The following is a 17,052-nucleotide window of genomic DNA, read 5'->3' on the forward strand; positions in this document are numbered from 1 at the left end:
CCCCCTCCCCAGACCCCCCAACGGCCCTCCCCTGAAGATCGCCGGCAGGTGGGGTGCCCAACCCCTCCTACCGGACCCCCCCCCAACTAAACCCCGACCCCGGAACCCCCCCTCGGGCTTACTTACAAGTTGTCCGGACAGGTCCTCGCACCATCTGGCCACAGGCCCGCCTCTGTCCAAATGAGGTGGGCCAGCCCCTCCCCTGCCTAACCCACAGGATCCTAGGGCCTGATTGGCTCAGGTGCCTAAGGCCCCTCTCGCTATCCATCTGAAATCACGTTTCATTTTATATAAAATTGTATTTTTCTTAGTTAAGGTGTTCTAATTCCAGTGTCTCTTACTATGTAAGAATGTCATTTTGCACATATTTACCAGGAGGACCCTGACTCAAGTGGTTATGTAAGGCAAAAATGTGAGCAAGAATGTTATAAGATAAGAGTTGCTAATTCCAGCATCTACATATTGCATACTTCATACTGAGCCACTGGAATCGAATGCCCCCACAGATCAGATCCCTTGAAGAACTCCTCAGCTTTAGAAAAGCAATAAAAACATACCTCTTCACCTAAACCCCTGCCCTTGACCGATGGAGTACAAAGAAATGTATGTTGGTACCAGAACCTAGTATGTGTCACGTAAGGCAAACTTGTATTGTAAAATCTTGCACTTTAACTATGGCATATCTAACATGTAAACTGTCTGTGTCAAATTAGGATAAAACTTGTACTGAAAACCTTGCACTGTAAGGATAATTGTAGAAAACTCTAACTGGTAAACTGTATATTATGTATATTAATATTAGACCCCTTGTATGTGTCAGGCTAGGATAAAAACTTGTACTGAAATTATGTATGTTTAACCTGTAACCCGCTAAGTTCTTTGGGAACAGGATAGAAAACAAATTATTTTTAAATGATAAAGAATGGCCAGCCAGTTCAATACCTCATTGGTAAGTTCTGTGCAGAAGATTCCCAGTTCAATCCCCATGTCTAGCGTTCCACTTCCTGGGAGGAGAGAGTCAGCCATTGCTTGAGGATGATTCTGAATGACGGATTTAGTGGCCGTGAGTGCAGCCTTCCAGAATGAGCCTTGGTGCATGGCCTGTGGCTGAAGATCATCACTGCAGTGAGCAGACTGTCTTTAGCGTGGGGGTATAAAAGTGAGGGGAAAAAAATCCCCAAGTAATTGTGAATGAAAGGCTTATGGTTCAAAGACCCCCCACCTTGATTTCAGTTGAGCTTGAAGTATAGAGAAACAGCAAGACTGCTGGGCCAGCAAGAATTGATAAAGAAACTTCTTGTACAATCACGCTCTATTCCTGGACAAGTGGATTATGCATCCCATGTCGCAAGACTTCTTGTAGGAAGCCTCATTTATATAATTTTTCAGACCCTCCCCTCTTACCTTAGGACTGCCCTCATGTTTCCAGTTGCTTTCCTACAAGTGAGACAGTAGGAGCTAGTCTTTTCTGCTCATGTTTATTTTTTCTTAAAAGTAAGTAGTTTACATTCTTTGCATCTTCTTGCTGCAGAGGTTCCCAGCAGGGACAGCTCTGGCTGTGGGAGATCGCAGACTTTGAGGATAAGATCTATTTCCAGGGGGTTGGCTGCATGACAGTACACCTTCTGGACAGCCTGCACTTTCAGATTGAGGCTCAATTGTTTCAACTTCCTTTACTGCAACTCTCAGTGCAGCATTGCACAGTGAGTACAGGGCTGATGGCCTGTTTATCAATTTTGGAGAGTCTTTAAAAGTGAGTTTTGAGCAGCTTGTAAGTTAGCACTACACCCCCACCCCATTCCTAAAACCACCATGCTTTTCCTGGGCTGTTTTTTTCTGAAAATTACACTAGGCAGCCATCTTGGATTTTCCTAATTTGAATTTAAAGTTATTTTTTGCCTCTACAAGCTTCGTTTTTGCAAGAAAACCGCTCATATGGATTCCTCAGGTTAAGATACTTCAGGTCATGCCCTGATCACCAGGTTTTTCAGCTGCTTCAGTGCCTAGAATGGAGATCAACTCTCAAAAGAGTCACCTTGAGCTGATGCAGGACTTGGAATACCTAGGGGTTTGCTTCGCCACAAAACAGAACAAGGTGTTCCTACCCATTTCATACCAGGAGAAGCTTCGTCACTTAATACGGGTCTTTCTGAAGACTCCGGTTCTGACAGACTGATAGTACTTTCAGATTCTGGGGTCCATGGCTGTGACTACAGATGTAGTTCCTTGGGCCAGGGCCCATCTGTGCCCGTTGCAGGATGCGCTTATTTCTAGTTGGAGCCCACAGCAGGATCCGTTGCATGGATGGCGGAGGCTCAGAACAGTCTAGCCTGGTGGTTATGTCCTTCATCTTTGTCCAGGGGTCTTCCCCTCCACATCTTCGATTGGGTGATCCTGGCAATGGATGCCAGTCTGTTTGGTTGGTGTGCTCTTTGCCTGGTCAGTCAGGTTCAGGGCTGGTGGTCCCCCTCCGAGAGAGAGTGGTTGATCAATTGTCTGGAGCTTTGGATGATTTGGTTGGCTCTCCTCCACTTTGAGCATCTTATCCGGAATCAGACCGTGCGTGTCTTCTCGGACAATGCCATGGCAGTGGCTTACATCAATCGCCAGGGAGGCACCAGGAGCATGCCTCTGTGCAAGGAAGTCTGGCTTCTCTTTTGATGGGCAGAAAAGAACCCCGTGGCACTTTCAGCAGTGCACATGGCAAGAGTGGACAATGTCCAGGCGGATTATCTCAGCTGTCGGATCCTGGATCCCGGGGAATGGTCCCTGTCCCAAAAAACGTTTAGCTGCTTCATGGAACAGTGGGGTCATCAAGAAGGCAGATGGGTTCTTCAGCCGTTGTCGTGAGCCAGGCAGCAAAGGCTTAGATGCGCTGATTCAGTCCTGGCCACTGGAGGGTCATCTGTCTTCCCTTCATGGCCCATAATAGGCCATCTGTTGAGATGAATCAAGGCGCACAGAAGTCGCGTGATCCTCTTGGCGCCTGACTGGCCAAGGCGTCCATGGTATGCCGACCTGGTTTGTCTACAACTGGTCCAGGGACTCAGATTTCCATGTCATCCTCGTCTCCTTACACTGGGCCTGATTGCTCTGAGGGATCTGGACAGCTTTGATCTTATGGCCTGGCTATTGAGCACGTGGCCTTAGTTCGCAGAAGCTGTTCTTCGGGCGTGATAGCTACACTCCTGCAGCAAAAGAAGTCAGCTGTGGCGGTTTATGTGACAGCTTGGAGATGTTATCAATCATACATCCAGAAGCATGAGGATCCATCTGTGTCGTCAGTACCTCTGATATTTGAGTTCCTTCAGGACAGACTGGAAAAGGAGCTGGCTGGCTCCCTGAGGGTTCAGATTGCTGGCCTCTTGTTTGGGCCCTAAACCTCTGAGAAGCTCTTTGGCCGCTCACCCGGATGTTGTCTGGTTTCTGAGAATGCTCTGAGACTTTGGCCCCCTCTAAGGCTACCCTGTCTAACTTGGAATCTCAATCTTGTGGGACGATCTCTGGCTTGTCCGCCCTATCATCCTTTAGAGCAGGCATCCTTAATGGCTTTCTCTGTCAAGATAATCTTCCTGGTGACCATTATTTCTGCCCACAGGGATTCCAAGCTTCAGGCTTTATCCTGCCGGGATCCTTTTCTTAGGATTAAGGATTCCAGCGTGTTTCTGCGCAATGTTCTTTCCTTTCTCCTGAAGGTGATCTATAGCTACCACATCAACCATGAGGTTCAACTTCCTACCTTTGTTCCCTCCTGTTCGAGAGAACAGGACCAGGTATTACGGTCACTGGATGTGCGCTGGCTTTTGTTGCGATACTTGTAGGTCACAAACGAGTTTTAGGTTTCCGACCACCTGTTCGTATTGGTTGACCCTGTCCATAAGGGTAGGCCAGCTTCGAAAGCCACTTTTTCGAGATGGATCCGTATGGCTATTTCATCTGCTTATATCGCAGCCGGAAAGAAGCTCCCTATTTCTGTGATGACTCATTCTGCTAGAGGTGTTTCCTTTTCTTGGGCAGAGCTGTCGACAATCTCTTTGGAGGAGATTTGCAGGGCTGCTACCTGGTGCTGTTTTTCATACTTTTACCAAGTTTTACAAGATCGATGTGGCAGCCAAGCAGGATGCTGCTTTTGGTTCCTCTGTTTTGGCAGTAGGTTCAACCCCACTTCTCCAGGAATAGAACAGGATTGTATAAGAATGAAAGATTAGGTTCTTACCTTTGCTAATCTTCTTTTTTGTAAATCCATGCTCTATTCTTGGAACCTGCCCTTGAAGTTGCTGATTTGCCGATTTATCTACCTTAATAAGTATTAGTAAGCTGGACATGGTTTCTTGACCAGCCTTTCTGTGAGTACCATCCAAATATGTTATGCACTTTGCCTTGGGGGTCCCTAGTTGTAGTGCCCCTCCCCCTCTCTTAGTGCAGACTGTGTCTCCTTATAGCACAGTTTATTTCAGTTTTATACTGTTTATTAACCTGTTTCCATGATTTATGATTGTTATATAATAATTCATGTTATGAGCAGATTAGACTTATTTGTTGGGGAGTTTTGTCTTATGTCCTCTACAGGTGTGGCACGAACTGGAAACTTGAGGGCAGTCCTAAGGTAAGAAGAGAGAGTCTGTAAAATTATGTAAATGAGTCTTCTTACAAGCAGTCTTGTGACTTGGCATGCATAGCCCACTTGTCCAGGAATAGAGCGTAGATTTACAAGAAAAAAGATTAACAAAGGTAAGAACCTAATCTTTCATTATAGCCTTGCCTATAGCCCCCATTGTTACCTACTAACTACTGTTCACTGCATTCAGGAACACTAGAGGAATTAGAAGCACAGGATAAGCAATTTAGTTGAATACTCCTGCTTACTTCATAATTCATCCTTCAGCCCTTTCTAACAAATCTAAGCTTTCTGTAAGCCTATTGGTAGTACAAGACAGCCTGGCTGTGGTGTCTCAACTGAAATGTCTATTCTTTCCTCCATAGGTGATACTAATAGAATTCTTACCAAAATATCCTATATTTCGACCCGACTGAGGACACATATTCAATCCTTTTTCATGTTTCCCGTCATTCCTGCTCTTAGTGCCTTGTAGATGACTTTGGAGAGAAGACAGTCTTCATTGCTGAATTTTACAAGAAGTATTCTTTCTAGAATAGTAGAATACCCTCCTGGCTACATTTTATTTTGTTATTTGTATAAGACTACAATTTGCACATTTTATTTTTTTATGTTCATTGAGATATGTTTGCACTCTGAATTTGGACAAAGAAGAAATAACCTACTTGCCACTAAGGATATTATATCAGTGCTGCTTAACACTCATTTTGAGCTTTCTGCCTTACCTGCAGGCCCCTTCTTCCCATCCTAGAATGGAAACCACGCCGCTTCTATATGGAAACATGTAAAGCACGCTGCTTTTGTCTAGAAATGAACTTGATGGCAAAGCACTTGCAACAGGCAACACTACTTTGACCCTGCACTTTGCAAAAAGAGAAAAAAAGAGCATTGTGTATATTAGATTATATACAGATTTTACCTGCAAAGAATTTGTAAATATTGCCTCTGTAATGTAAAGCATGATTGCCAGTGTTTACAGCATGTAATATAGCTCTTTAATGTACTGCCAACGCTTCCCAATAGTTGGTTTTCAAATGACGTTAGGAGGATCTGTTATGTGCCATTCTCCAGTAAAGCCATAATGAGTTTGTACATATTCTACATGGAGGGCTGAGCTGCATTTTGTGGCAAATAGAACATTTATTGCATTACTTTTCTATTTGTTTTTAAATAAGCTGTGTACAATAATTTTGTTACCATTTCTCTTCAGAATCTCTAGATGTCGTTCATTTTTTATTTTTATTTTGGTTTCTATTTTGGAAAACTACTACACCGGTGTGCAACGGATGAAATTCTGTATACTGTTAGGAAATAGAAGCCACGTTTTAGAAAACTTTAATCTGTTGCCAAAAGGAAAAAACAGGTTACATGAATATATTGTTAAAATAGTGAAATGACCTATAGTGAAGTCAAAATATTACTGTAGTTTGCAGTAAAGTTGCCCATGAATAATTATCTACAACAAATAAAATAGCACAAGTGTATTAGCCATTTTTTTTTCATATGTAGTTAATTAAAATAGGAGGACATACTGGAAAAGAGCAGAAGGTTCATTTGGAAAGCTGTGTATTAGTAAGTAAGTTCCCAACGGACTGATAGTTTTCAGGGCTCCTTTTACTAAGGTGCAGAATAGCGTGCGCTAGACCTTAGCGTTGTTCTAGAAACGTAAAAACGCTAGCGCACCTTAGTAAAGGAGCCCTAGGTGACATAGAAAAAGGTGGTTTAGTAAGTCACTGTGTTTTTGTAGATGCAGCAAGTTCAAATGCCAGCAGCAGCCACAGCTCAGATGGTGGCAGAGTAGTCTGGTCTGGTCCTTCCATCCTGAGCTAAAGGAAAAATTGTTAGGGGTGTCTGAATAACTGTAGCATTCAGCCTAGCCTTTACATGTATGTTGGAGGGGGGGTAGTCTGAAAATCCATTTGGGGTAAAAAGCAGCCCTATTGTGTTTCAATTCGTTTTTTTTAATTGAACTATAAAAATGTTTTTGTTTTAAGAGGGTTAGCGGATCACTGTTACTATAGAATAAAAAAAATAAAATAATTCCTCTCTTGGGCAAGCAGAAAGCTCAGATCCTCTACAAAGAAACTAGGATTTTAAGAGCTCCAGTCAATGCAGTGTTTAATCATGTGGAGCCATTTGAGATGGCACCATCTGCTTCCCTGAGGGAGCCTGTTTGACCATCCATATGTCTCTTGTGACCTCAGGATTATGCTTTTATACAGCCACATCTAAAGGAATATATGTCATATTGACAGCAGCTTCTCAGGCTCTAAAGATGTACTGCTGCTAAGACTCTATAAAAACCATTTTGTGGGGGGAAAATAGAGAAACTTGGTACAAGAAACGGGGACTGGAACTAAGGAAAAAATTACTAGAACAGACCTACTCCTGAGTTTAGTTATCCAGATTAATGTTAGGTGGTAGTCGTTTTAGTCTGATCTTTTCATCTTGGTCCTGTATTCATTATAGTAAATACCCCCTAATGACTGCTGTTCCAGTACTTTTAAGTTTGTACCCGATACTCCTCTCTCTCCCCAGAAATTCATCTTTCAGTTTTAAAATTTAGATCTAGAGTGTGTGGAAGGTCTCTTAAGCCACTGCTGCTATCATGTACTAAGTAAACATTTTTCCTGCAGATTTGGAATGGAGAAGAAATCTTTCATACATAGGCCCCCTAATGCGAGTACAAATTTTTCATAAAGACCAAGGCACAGTGGCATTTTTTTTTACCCAGTGTTATTTAAAGAAGGGTTCATACCAGGCTAACGTAAATCAGAGGTAACAACTGTATTATGAATTGAAAAGATAATGCCTCTCTTGTTAAAATGAAATACTACATAGAAGGGTGAACAAGGGTGTAAAGCAAATTACTTCTCCCTCCCAAAAAATGCAGTTTCAGGTGAACCATACATTTATCCTTTACATATATATTTGATATTTAATTTGCCCTTTTTATTCTGTCTTGTGTGTGGGGTTTTGTATGTAGTCAACGTTTTGAAGAATATTAGCCAATCAGAAATGCAGTGCAAATTATGTGCATTGCCTCCCGTTATGAACTAGGTAAATCTGTCTGAATCCCAAAGAATATTAATGATAAAACAAAGCAGAAACACCATTTATTTAGAATTGGACTTGTACTAGAATTGTAAGATTCTAAGATTGAAAGCTAAGCATTTGCAGAGGTATGGGTAGTATGCAAGGGGAGCTTTTCATAAGTGACAGAATCTGACCCTGACAAACCAGGAAACATAGCCATGCTAGTCACATGTCCCATATGCTTATTTGTCTAGAGCACAGCTCCCCAAACATGCCTAGGAACCCATCAACCAGTCCAGTTTTCTGGGTATGCACAATGACTCGACATATACAAATATATTTCCAGTGCAATTAGGCGAGACATTTTAGACATTCTAGGTTATTTCCCCATACCCGCATGCTGCAGAAGAAATCCATTAATGGATTTTTCACTTTGCCTCTGGTGTACTTCACTGTGCAGTTTAGCGCCCTCTACAGTTTTTTCCTTCTGCACGCATGACTGCAGTTGTGTTTGTGTTCTGCTCTCCCTATTTTATTATTTTAAATTTGATGTAATTTTGTCCCCTTTCCGAGTAATTTCATGCGTACTGTGAATTTGAAGTTCTGCCTGCTTGAGAATTCACAGACTTCGGTTTGTAGCTGACAGGCCGATCCCTTTGGGTACCTGTTGACCAGCTTGCATAGTTTTATCTGGAACTTGGGACCGTCCCTGAAGTGATTCACCTACTTTTAAGCGGAGGTCAAGCACAGGCTGTTAGGTACCCTTAGGAGGCTTGGCGGTGTCTCACAATGGGCCGGCTACGTCTTCGCGCCTCCGCCTATCCTGGTGTGCATCCATTGGTCCACAGTGGTGGAGGTATAGTCAGAGGAGTCTTGACTGGCAGATCAAGATTAACTTTAAGGACCAATTCCCAGCATTATGGCAGTGAAATTCTCTTATAGCTACTGTGAGAGAGCTGAAAGCAGGTTTGCAGCATGGATCCTGTCAGCCTGTGAGAGACATCGGGGAAGTTTGGAAAGTGGGGTTTTGAATGTTTCTGGTTGTTGATAGTCCTCAAATCTGTTATCCTCGGTGTCAGCTTACACTAAGGCATGGAAGGCCTTCCAACATTGATGCACCCAACACCAGGTGGATCAGTATTCAGCTCTGATCTCACTCTCTCGTCTTTTTTTCAGGCTGGTTTGGATAAAGGCCTTACTGTGATTTACCTTTGGATCTAGATGCCCGGGCTCCCTCTCTTGTTTTTAGGTCACAGGAGTGTCAGTCCTTATGGACATCTCATTTTGATGTCGCTGACTTTCTGAAGGGGGCTCTTCATGTCCTGTTGCGGAAACTGGATGTGTGCAGAGTTCTTTTGCATCGTTTGGAGGTTACCAGCATGTTTCATGTCTCTGATCTTTTTTGTGTGTGCTGACTCACTTAGTTCAGCTGGGGGGATGGGGGGAGGCCTCGATTTCCAGATGGATCTGTAAGGCCATTTTGTCAGCCTACATTCTTTCTGGGAAACAGTCCCCCATTTCCGTCAAGGTGTACTGTACTAGGAGTATGGGCCAAAGCTAGGTGATTTGCAGGGCGGCAACGTGGTCATCTCTTCACACTTTTGCTAAGTTCTACAAAGTGGATGTAGCTGCAAGACAGGACTCTGCTTTTGTGTCCTCGGTCCTAAGGGCCAGCACAGCAAGCCCACCCTAACTATTTGGGAGACTGCTTTTGTACATGCCGGCTGTCCTATTGCACTGCAAAAAGAGATTATGTACTTACCCTGGTAAGCTCTTTTCCAGTAGATAGGTGAGACATTCTAGACTCCCCACCCTATCCTTCCTGCTTGCAGTTTTCAGCATGTTAATGCTTCTCCAAACTAATTCTTGGATGCCTGTCAGCCCTTGAAGGCTCGGAAGACTTTGTATATATGTTCCATTTATTGGGGAGTAGTTTCTGAGCTCCTTTGAAGCCTGTGTTGGTACTATTTAGTTTTTTTTGAGCAGAATATGCTTTACCTGAATAAATTCATGTAAACTGTTCTGAGCTCCCTAGGGAGAACTATATAGAAAATGGATCAAATAAATATATAAACAAACTATTTGTTATAGCCTCTACTTCACGTATATTGGGTGCTCCTCGGTGTTGGGTACTAACTGTAGAGGGTGCTAAACTGCACAGTGAAGTACCCCAGAGGCAAAATGAAAAACCCATAGTGGATTCCTTCTGCAGCATGCGGGTATGGGGAAATAACCCAGCTGTCTACAATGTCTCACCTATCTATTGGAAAAGAGCTTACCAGGGTAAGTACATAATCTCTTTATCCTGTGTATTTAATGTGAATATCCTGGAAACCCGACAGATTTGGGAAGCCCTGATAAATTAGCGGCACTAGTCCTTGCTTCTCGCTTGATACCTTCTTAGAGATACAGTCATGTAAAAAAATTAGGACAGCCTATTAAATATTCAGTTCTTAATAAATGTTCACAAATCGGTCAATTTTTTTTTTTTTAAATCTCTGGAAAAGAAAGTGATGTCATTGCAGGTAAACAACAAAAATTTTCCTGGATTTACTCACGAAACAAAAATGTGTATTCTAACGTGAATAAATTAGGACACCCTAAACCCTAATAGCTAGTGTTACCCCCTTTGGCTGAAATAACTGCAGCGAGACACTTCTTGTAGCCATCTACCAGTCTCTGACATTGGTCTGAGGAAAGTTTGGCCCACTCCTCAATGCAGAATTCTTTCAGCTGTGAGATGTTGGAGGGGTTTCTTGCATGTACAGCCCATTTCAAACCACCCCACAGCATCTCAATGGGATTAAGATTAGGGTTTGACTCGGCCACTCCAGGACTCTCCATTTCTTAGTTTTCAGCCAATCCTTGGTGAATTTATTGGTATGTTTGGAATCATTGTTGTGTTGCTGGGTCCAGTTCCGCTTCAGCTTTAATTTTCTTACAGATGGTCTCACATGTTCCTCAAGCACCCTCTGATACACGGTAAAATTCATGGTGGATTCTGTGATGGTGAGCTGGCCAGGTCCTGCTGCAGCAAAGCATCCCCAAACCATGACACTTTCACCTCCATACTTCACAGTTGATATGAGGTTCTTTTCCTGGAATGCTGTATTTGGTGTACGCCAAACATGTCCTCTTTTCTGGTGTCCAAATAATTTAATTTTAGACTCATCTGTCCATAGAACACTATTCCAAAAGTCCTGGTGTTTATCTACGTTCTTTCTGGCAAACTTCAGTCTGACCTTGATGTTTCTCTTAGAGAGCAAAGGTTTCCTCCTTGCACACCTCCTATGCAAGTTAAATTTGTGCAGTCTCTTTCTGATTGTAGAGGCATGCACTTTCACATCAACAGTACCAAGAGCCTGCTGTAGGTCTTGTGATGACATTTTAGGGTTTTTGGAGACTTCTTTTAGCATCTTGTGGTCTGCTCTGGGGGTCAGCTTGCTTGGATTTGGAAAGTCCTCCACTTGTACACTATTTTCTGGACTGTGGAATGGCTAATGTCAAATTCTTTTGAGATCTTTTTAAATCCCTTACCAGATTTATAAGCTGCTACAGTCTTCTTTCTGAAGGCCTTAGACAGCTCTTTTGATCTCACCATGGTGTTTACTTTCACAGCAGTCATGAGCACACCAAACTAAATGTATAAGGTTTAAGTAGGGCAAACCTTCAAAATGCTGAGTAAAAATGTTCTAATCATGTGCACCTGATGTGATACATCTGTGTGTGATATGAGCCACTTAAGTGGGAGGAAATGTGAGGGGTGTCCTAATTGATTCCTCAGTTAGAATACACATTTTTGTGGATATCTTGTTTCATGATTAAATCAAGGAAAATTGTGTTGTTTACCTGCAATGACATCACTTTCTTTTCCAGAGATAAATAAAAAAAAGATTTGACATCGATATGTGAACATTTCTTAAGAAAAAACTGAATATTTCATGGGGTGACCTAATTTTTTCACATGACTGTATAGGCAACCTTTGGTTGCATAACTGAGCTGGGGTACTATTCAGTTTGGACGCTGGTTAACAAAAGTAACTTTATCTAGTAAGTTTTGCCATCTAATGCTAGAAAAAGTTGTTACTTTTGCCTGTTTGGTTATAAACTTTTAATTTTATCTGATGATCTCTGAGCCCGTGGAATTTTTCAGCCTGATATGAAGACAACAGTAGAATTTGTATAATAAAGGTTGTCTTGGTGTGTGTTTTTCCCTCAAATAGGGACATTTTTTTTTTTAGGAGGGAGGGAGAGAGAGTGAAATGCCTATAGAATGGTCTATATAAGAATTTGTTTTGGTCAGTAAATAGTTCAAGGTTTATTCTTCTGTTGCTAAATTCTGTTGTCATAACAAGTGTATATAAGTTGCTGTATGTACATTTAGTAGGAATTGTGATTGCGGGTTTTGTTACATTTTAACACTGGCATTTTAAGCAATAAGAGGAGGTAAAACTCTTCTAGTACTCAGTGTATATATTTTGACCCTAATTTCACAAATGTCTTCTAATCCTGCTTCCTTTTTTAAGAAAATTTAACATAATTTGTAACTAGCAAGACAAATTTGTCTGTCATGTCAAAATGTTACTGAGTTCTTAACAAGTTTTTTCTTTGTCTGTTTACAGTTAATTAAAAAAATAAAGAACTTCTTAATTTTTCAAAAGACCTCACACCTTGAATTGTTCAAATGAGTTATCTGTATAGTTTTGTCTCAGGATTTCACTGCATCAGCTGATACAGAGTGAGAAAGCCACAGCCATATGATCAGACCTGTTTAATGGGAATCCTGTTTGCAGGCTGTTAATAGCAGCAGCAAAGGTTAAATTAAAGCAAGAAATGCTGTGGTTTGCTTGTTTTTGATAAGCTGCTCTTGTTTTGTTTACGAATATCTCCTTTTTCAACTTTGGTTGCCATAAGTCAGGGGTGTCAAAGTCCCTCCTCGAGGGCCACAATCCAGCCGGGTTTTCAGGATTTCCCCAATAAATATGCATGAGATCTATTTGCATGCACGGCTTTCATTATATGCTAATAGATCTCATGCATATTCATTGGGGAAATCCTGAAAACCCGATTGGATTACGGCCCTCGAGGAGAGACTTTGACACCTCTGCCATAAGTGTTTACAGTTCTTGCAGACAAGGGTTGCATAGAGAAACATTCTTAGCTATGAACACAGCCCTTGTTTTCTTCAGCAGTTATGTGGTCTATTTTTATGATTTTTGTATGTTTGTGTATTTTTATTTTAAAAAAAGTCATTTTCTAGTGCAATAGGTATGTCATTCTGGATGGACACGTAATATCCCAATGCTCGCAAGCTGTGCAGAAGGAATCCACTCCAACTTTTGAATCCGTTCTGCTGTGCCCTTCAGTTTTTCCTGCTGCACGTGAGCTGGAAAGAGCCTTTCTGATCTGCTCTGCTTATTTCTTTATTTTTGTTGATGAAGTCACTTTTCTAGCATTTTTATGTTCCTGCTTATTTGGCCCTTTGAGAGGGGGCAAGGGGGCTTGTGATTTGGCGCACAGAAAATAGGCTTGGGAAGATAGGAAGAGAAGGCATCTCAGGAAGAAAAATGGAGGAGAGCGCTCATGAAAATGGGACTTGGGTCAAGAGACTGGGCAATTCACTCTCACCCTCCCAAAACACATCCCTTTTAATTTTGCCCTGCTCCCATACCCACCATCCTCCAATATCCTCAAGTTTAAATTTAATTAATTTTAATATACCGACCATCAACGTGCACCTGGCCAGTTTAGAATGCGAAAAATAAAAGGTTAAAATAAATTTTTGTAGTTGGGGGGGGGGGGTGATGTGAACATTAAATAGACAAATTACAAATAAGAACATGAGCTGGAGGGGAAAGGGGTGGGGAAAGTTAATAATTACATCATTAAAAACAAATTAATTAAAGGGAAGAGGGGGGAGGATAAAACACCAGGAATGGGGATCGCTCTTAAAAGCGGTTCGTGTTTATTTTGCAGACTGTTGGAAAGGAAATATTTAGACGCTATGGTTTGCGTCTTGGAATAAGAACGTTTTTAGTTTAGTCTTGAATTTGTCAAGTGAATTTTCGAGGCGGAGTTGAGGTGGCATGGCGTTCCATAAAGTCGGAGCTACAACGGAAAAGTTAGTTTTTCTAGTGTAGTAGAGTTTGTTGATGGAAGGTATGGTCAGTAAATTCTGATCAGCCGATCTAAGGGTCCAAGGAGGGCAAAAGGGGATGATGAGTTTATCAAGAAAAGATGGGAGACGCGAAAGTTTGATTTTAAAGACCAGTATTAAAGTTTTATAGGTGATGGGCAGCCAGTGAGCTTCTCGCAGAAGAGGAGTAACGTGATCATATTTCCCAACCTTATAGATAAGTTTGATTGCTCTTGCTTCCCCCATTGTCCTTCCTCTGACCCACCCCATACACCTGTCACTTTTTGCTCCCTCATCTTTTCACATGTTCTCTTATGCTTCCCCCTATTTAATTCATTCCCCTTAATCATTTACCCTTCTTTATCCGTCATCCTTCTCTTAAAGCAACTGAGTGTTTTTGACATGCAAAATATACTTTGGTCCTTGGCTTCCATAAAGAATATGCTTAGACATCTCAGACCCTGGTTTATCTGTAATACAGACAAACCCTCAGTGCTAATTTTTTTTCTCACTAAAAGTGCCTCCTATTCTAAACATTTTTCAGAAAGTAATATAGGATCTCTATCAGCAATGAATGTCATTTATTGGGGACAAATTAATGAAAAAAGAATGAATAGTAATGCATCATAAGAGTTAAACAGAAGTTAAAGTTTACCAAATCATGTAGCATATACTGTGTGAACATATTCAGATATTCCTGAAAATCATTATTTTGTAGCTTTTTCTAGAAAATGGTTAAAATGTATAATGAGGCAAAAACAGGGGAAAAAACCAAAACCACAAACTCAAAGGCTGAGTGGAATTGTCCAGATCAGAATGATGTGCACTAATGAAAGTGTCCTCCAATGCGTCTGATAATATAGGAATCTTTATTCATCCAATGACATAAAAATACATCCAATGACTCAACATGTACGTGTTTCGGCCAACAGGCCTTCCAATGTGAATATGTAGAATATGTTCCCACTCTGATAGGTCTTACCAGACTTCGAACCAAAAAGAAAGTCAACTAACACTTTTCAAAAAGCGAATATAACATCAGGTTTTAGTTGACTTTCTTTTTGGTTCGAAGTCTGGTAAGACCTATCAGAGTGGGAACATATTCTACATATTCACACTGGTGGCGCTCAAGACTCCTGAGGAAGGCCTGCTGGCCGAAACATGTGCATGTCGAGTCATTGGATGAATAAAGATTCCTATATTATCAGACGCATTGGAGGACACTTTCATTAGTGCACATCATTCTGATCTGGACAATTCCATTCAGCCTTTGGTATAAATGTATAATGAAGCACTTTTTAAATGGCCTTAAGGGGCTAAATGTTAATGCTCCATCTGTACAATTTTCAGTAGTTTTCTGTGAGCACTTACAGAATGGGCCTGAATGTAAATCATGTACCTTCCTGTTTCTCAAGGATTTTCTAGCAAGGTCATTTTTATGGGCTGTTGATCTGGAGGATACAGTATTTAAACCAATGTTTAGCAGCAAGGTTTGGTAAAGGCCTTTATAGACATGCTGCCCTATCTAATACAATATATGAAAATTAGGTATTTGGGTCTGTTTATTGTATCTTATGGTCATCTTAAATTGGAATGTGTTTCTGAAATTTTGGAGTTTTGTTTTTTATTATCTTTAAAATGCTGCCAAATTACATTAGTAATGAGAGGATTTAAGTTAATCTGTTTTATGAGGCCAGGGATTAAAACCATTTAGAAAAGTGTTTTGAAAATCTGATTTTAAACAAAATTTGACATTTGACGTTAGCGGTTTAACGCACGTAATAGCGCATGCTAAACTGCCGGCCGCGCTAAACACTAACACCAGCATTGAGCTGGCATTAGTTCTGGCTGCGTAGCGCAGGTTTAGCGCGTGCTAAAAAGCTGCATGCATTAAAACCGCTAACGCGGCTTCGTAAAAGGAGCGCTTAATATAATGCAGCGGCAATAATCTGCTTTAACATGATGCACTTTTCACCAATTTAGATCGCTGTTGTCTCACTTCAAAATAGTTCATTTTTTAAACATTAGAATGTTGTAATGTCTTATTGAACATATAGATCAAGTAAGATATATTTTTAAACAGCACAGGTTTCCTTCGATTACCATACGTACTAGCAAAATCCTAATGGTGAAGTACACGTGAGCACGTTTGGTAATGGTGAAGTGCTCTATATGCTTCGGCTTTGGCTAAATACTTTCTGAAGGCTTCCTATGACCCTTGGTGGCATCTGGTAAATTACCATCTTAAGCTAAACCAAGAAAACTGTGATATTGCTTTGTCATAGCAAGAGTTGTTTCAAATCTAGAGATCACGAAATGAAAAGATTCGGTCAGCATGATTGTGCCAAATGTAGGATGATATGTACCTCTGACACCCTCTTGGTGAAGGGTGTGTGTTTTTTTGTTTTTTTACTTGTTTGTTGGCCAAATAAAAAACCCTCCAAATTGCAGAATCGCAAAGTTTAAATAAATGATTTTAAAAAGTCATAATTGCCTGTGTCCTTTACATGTGCAAATGACTTCAGTTTCAAATACAACTTTCAGCATTTACATTTATATAACGAGCAAGCTATGCACATAGATAGCATTGTCCTAAGGCTTCACAGGGTAGTTTTCCTTCTCCAAAGAGCTTTAACTGTACAGGAAGAAGGGAAGTGAATTACTGAGGGTTCTTACCGTTAAGGTGGGTTATTTTACTGTTAACACCAGGTCTCATTTTAATTATAGTCTACATTGATAACTACACTCCATGCTTCTCACTTATCTTTTAACCTTGTACATAAGAACAGCCATACTGGCTCAGATCAAAGATCCATATACAGTATCCTGCTTCTGATAGAGCCCCCAAGACAGGTCACGTATACCTAGTATAAAATCTTGCTCCATTCTTGAGCACCAGATCCAGCATCTTCCATTGTGGGTTCCTTAACCACTGCGCCACTCTAGAAATCATAGTAAAAGTGAGCCAAGTATAGGATAATCAGGCCATTGTGACATCACTGATGAGGTTGGCTCTTAGGCATTGGTGGAATGAGGTATTATGACATCACAATCCCAGCTCTAGTTATCTGAGGCTGAAACTTTCTACACTCTCCCCAATCTATCTATCCCATCATTTTGAATTTCCAGGCACAACTTCTCACGTAGTGCCTACTTGTTCGCTTTTCCATCCTTGAAGGGATGTATCTACAAGAGATTCCTTGACAGAACATTATCATTCCAAGCAGGCAAATGGAATAAATGCACTCTCTTATCAAATGTT

The 17,052-nt window shown here is 41.1% G+C and overlaps 1 protein-coding gene across 3 annotated transcripts in view; it reads left to right on the plus strand.

Annotated features, from left to right (window-relative positions):
- CHIC1 (cysteine rich hydrophobic domain 1) overlaps positions 1-17,052 on the plus strand; it is a 78,643-nt gene that overhangs the window by 40,729 nt on the left and 20,862 nt on the right. For 2 of the 3 annotated variants that reach the window (XM_033945614.1, XM_033945615.1), the window contains one exon: positions 4,984-7,849. The exons of the other annotated variant lie outside the window; for it this stretch is intronic. Coding sequence is in view for 1 of the 2 variants with exons in the window: in XM_033945615.1 (XP_033801506.1) it covers positions 4,984-5,034 (51 nt within the window). In the remaining variant the exon portion in view is untranslated. Of the gene's footprint in view, positions 1-4,983; positions 7,850-17,052 lie in introns of those variants that run through there. 3 annotated transcript variants of the gene reach the window in all.

This window comes from Geotrypetes seraphini, chromosome 5 (genome assembly GCF_902459505.1).
Source record: "Geotrypetes seraphini chromosome 5, aGeoSer1.1, whole genome shotgun sequence".
Lineage (NCBI taxonomy): Eukaryota > Metazoa > Chordata > Amphibia > Gymnophiona > Dermophiidae > Geotrypetes > Geotrypetes seraphini.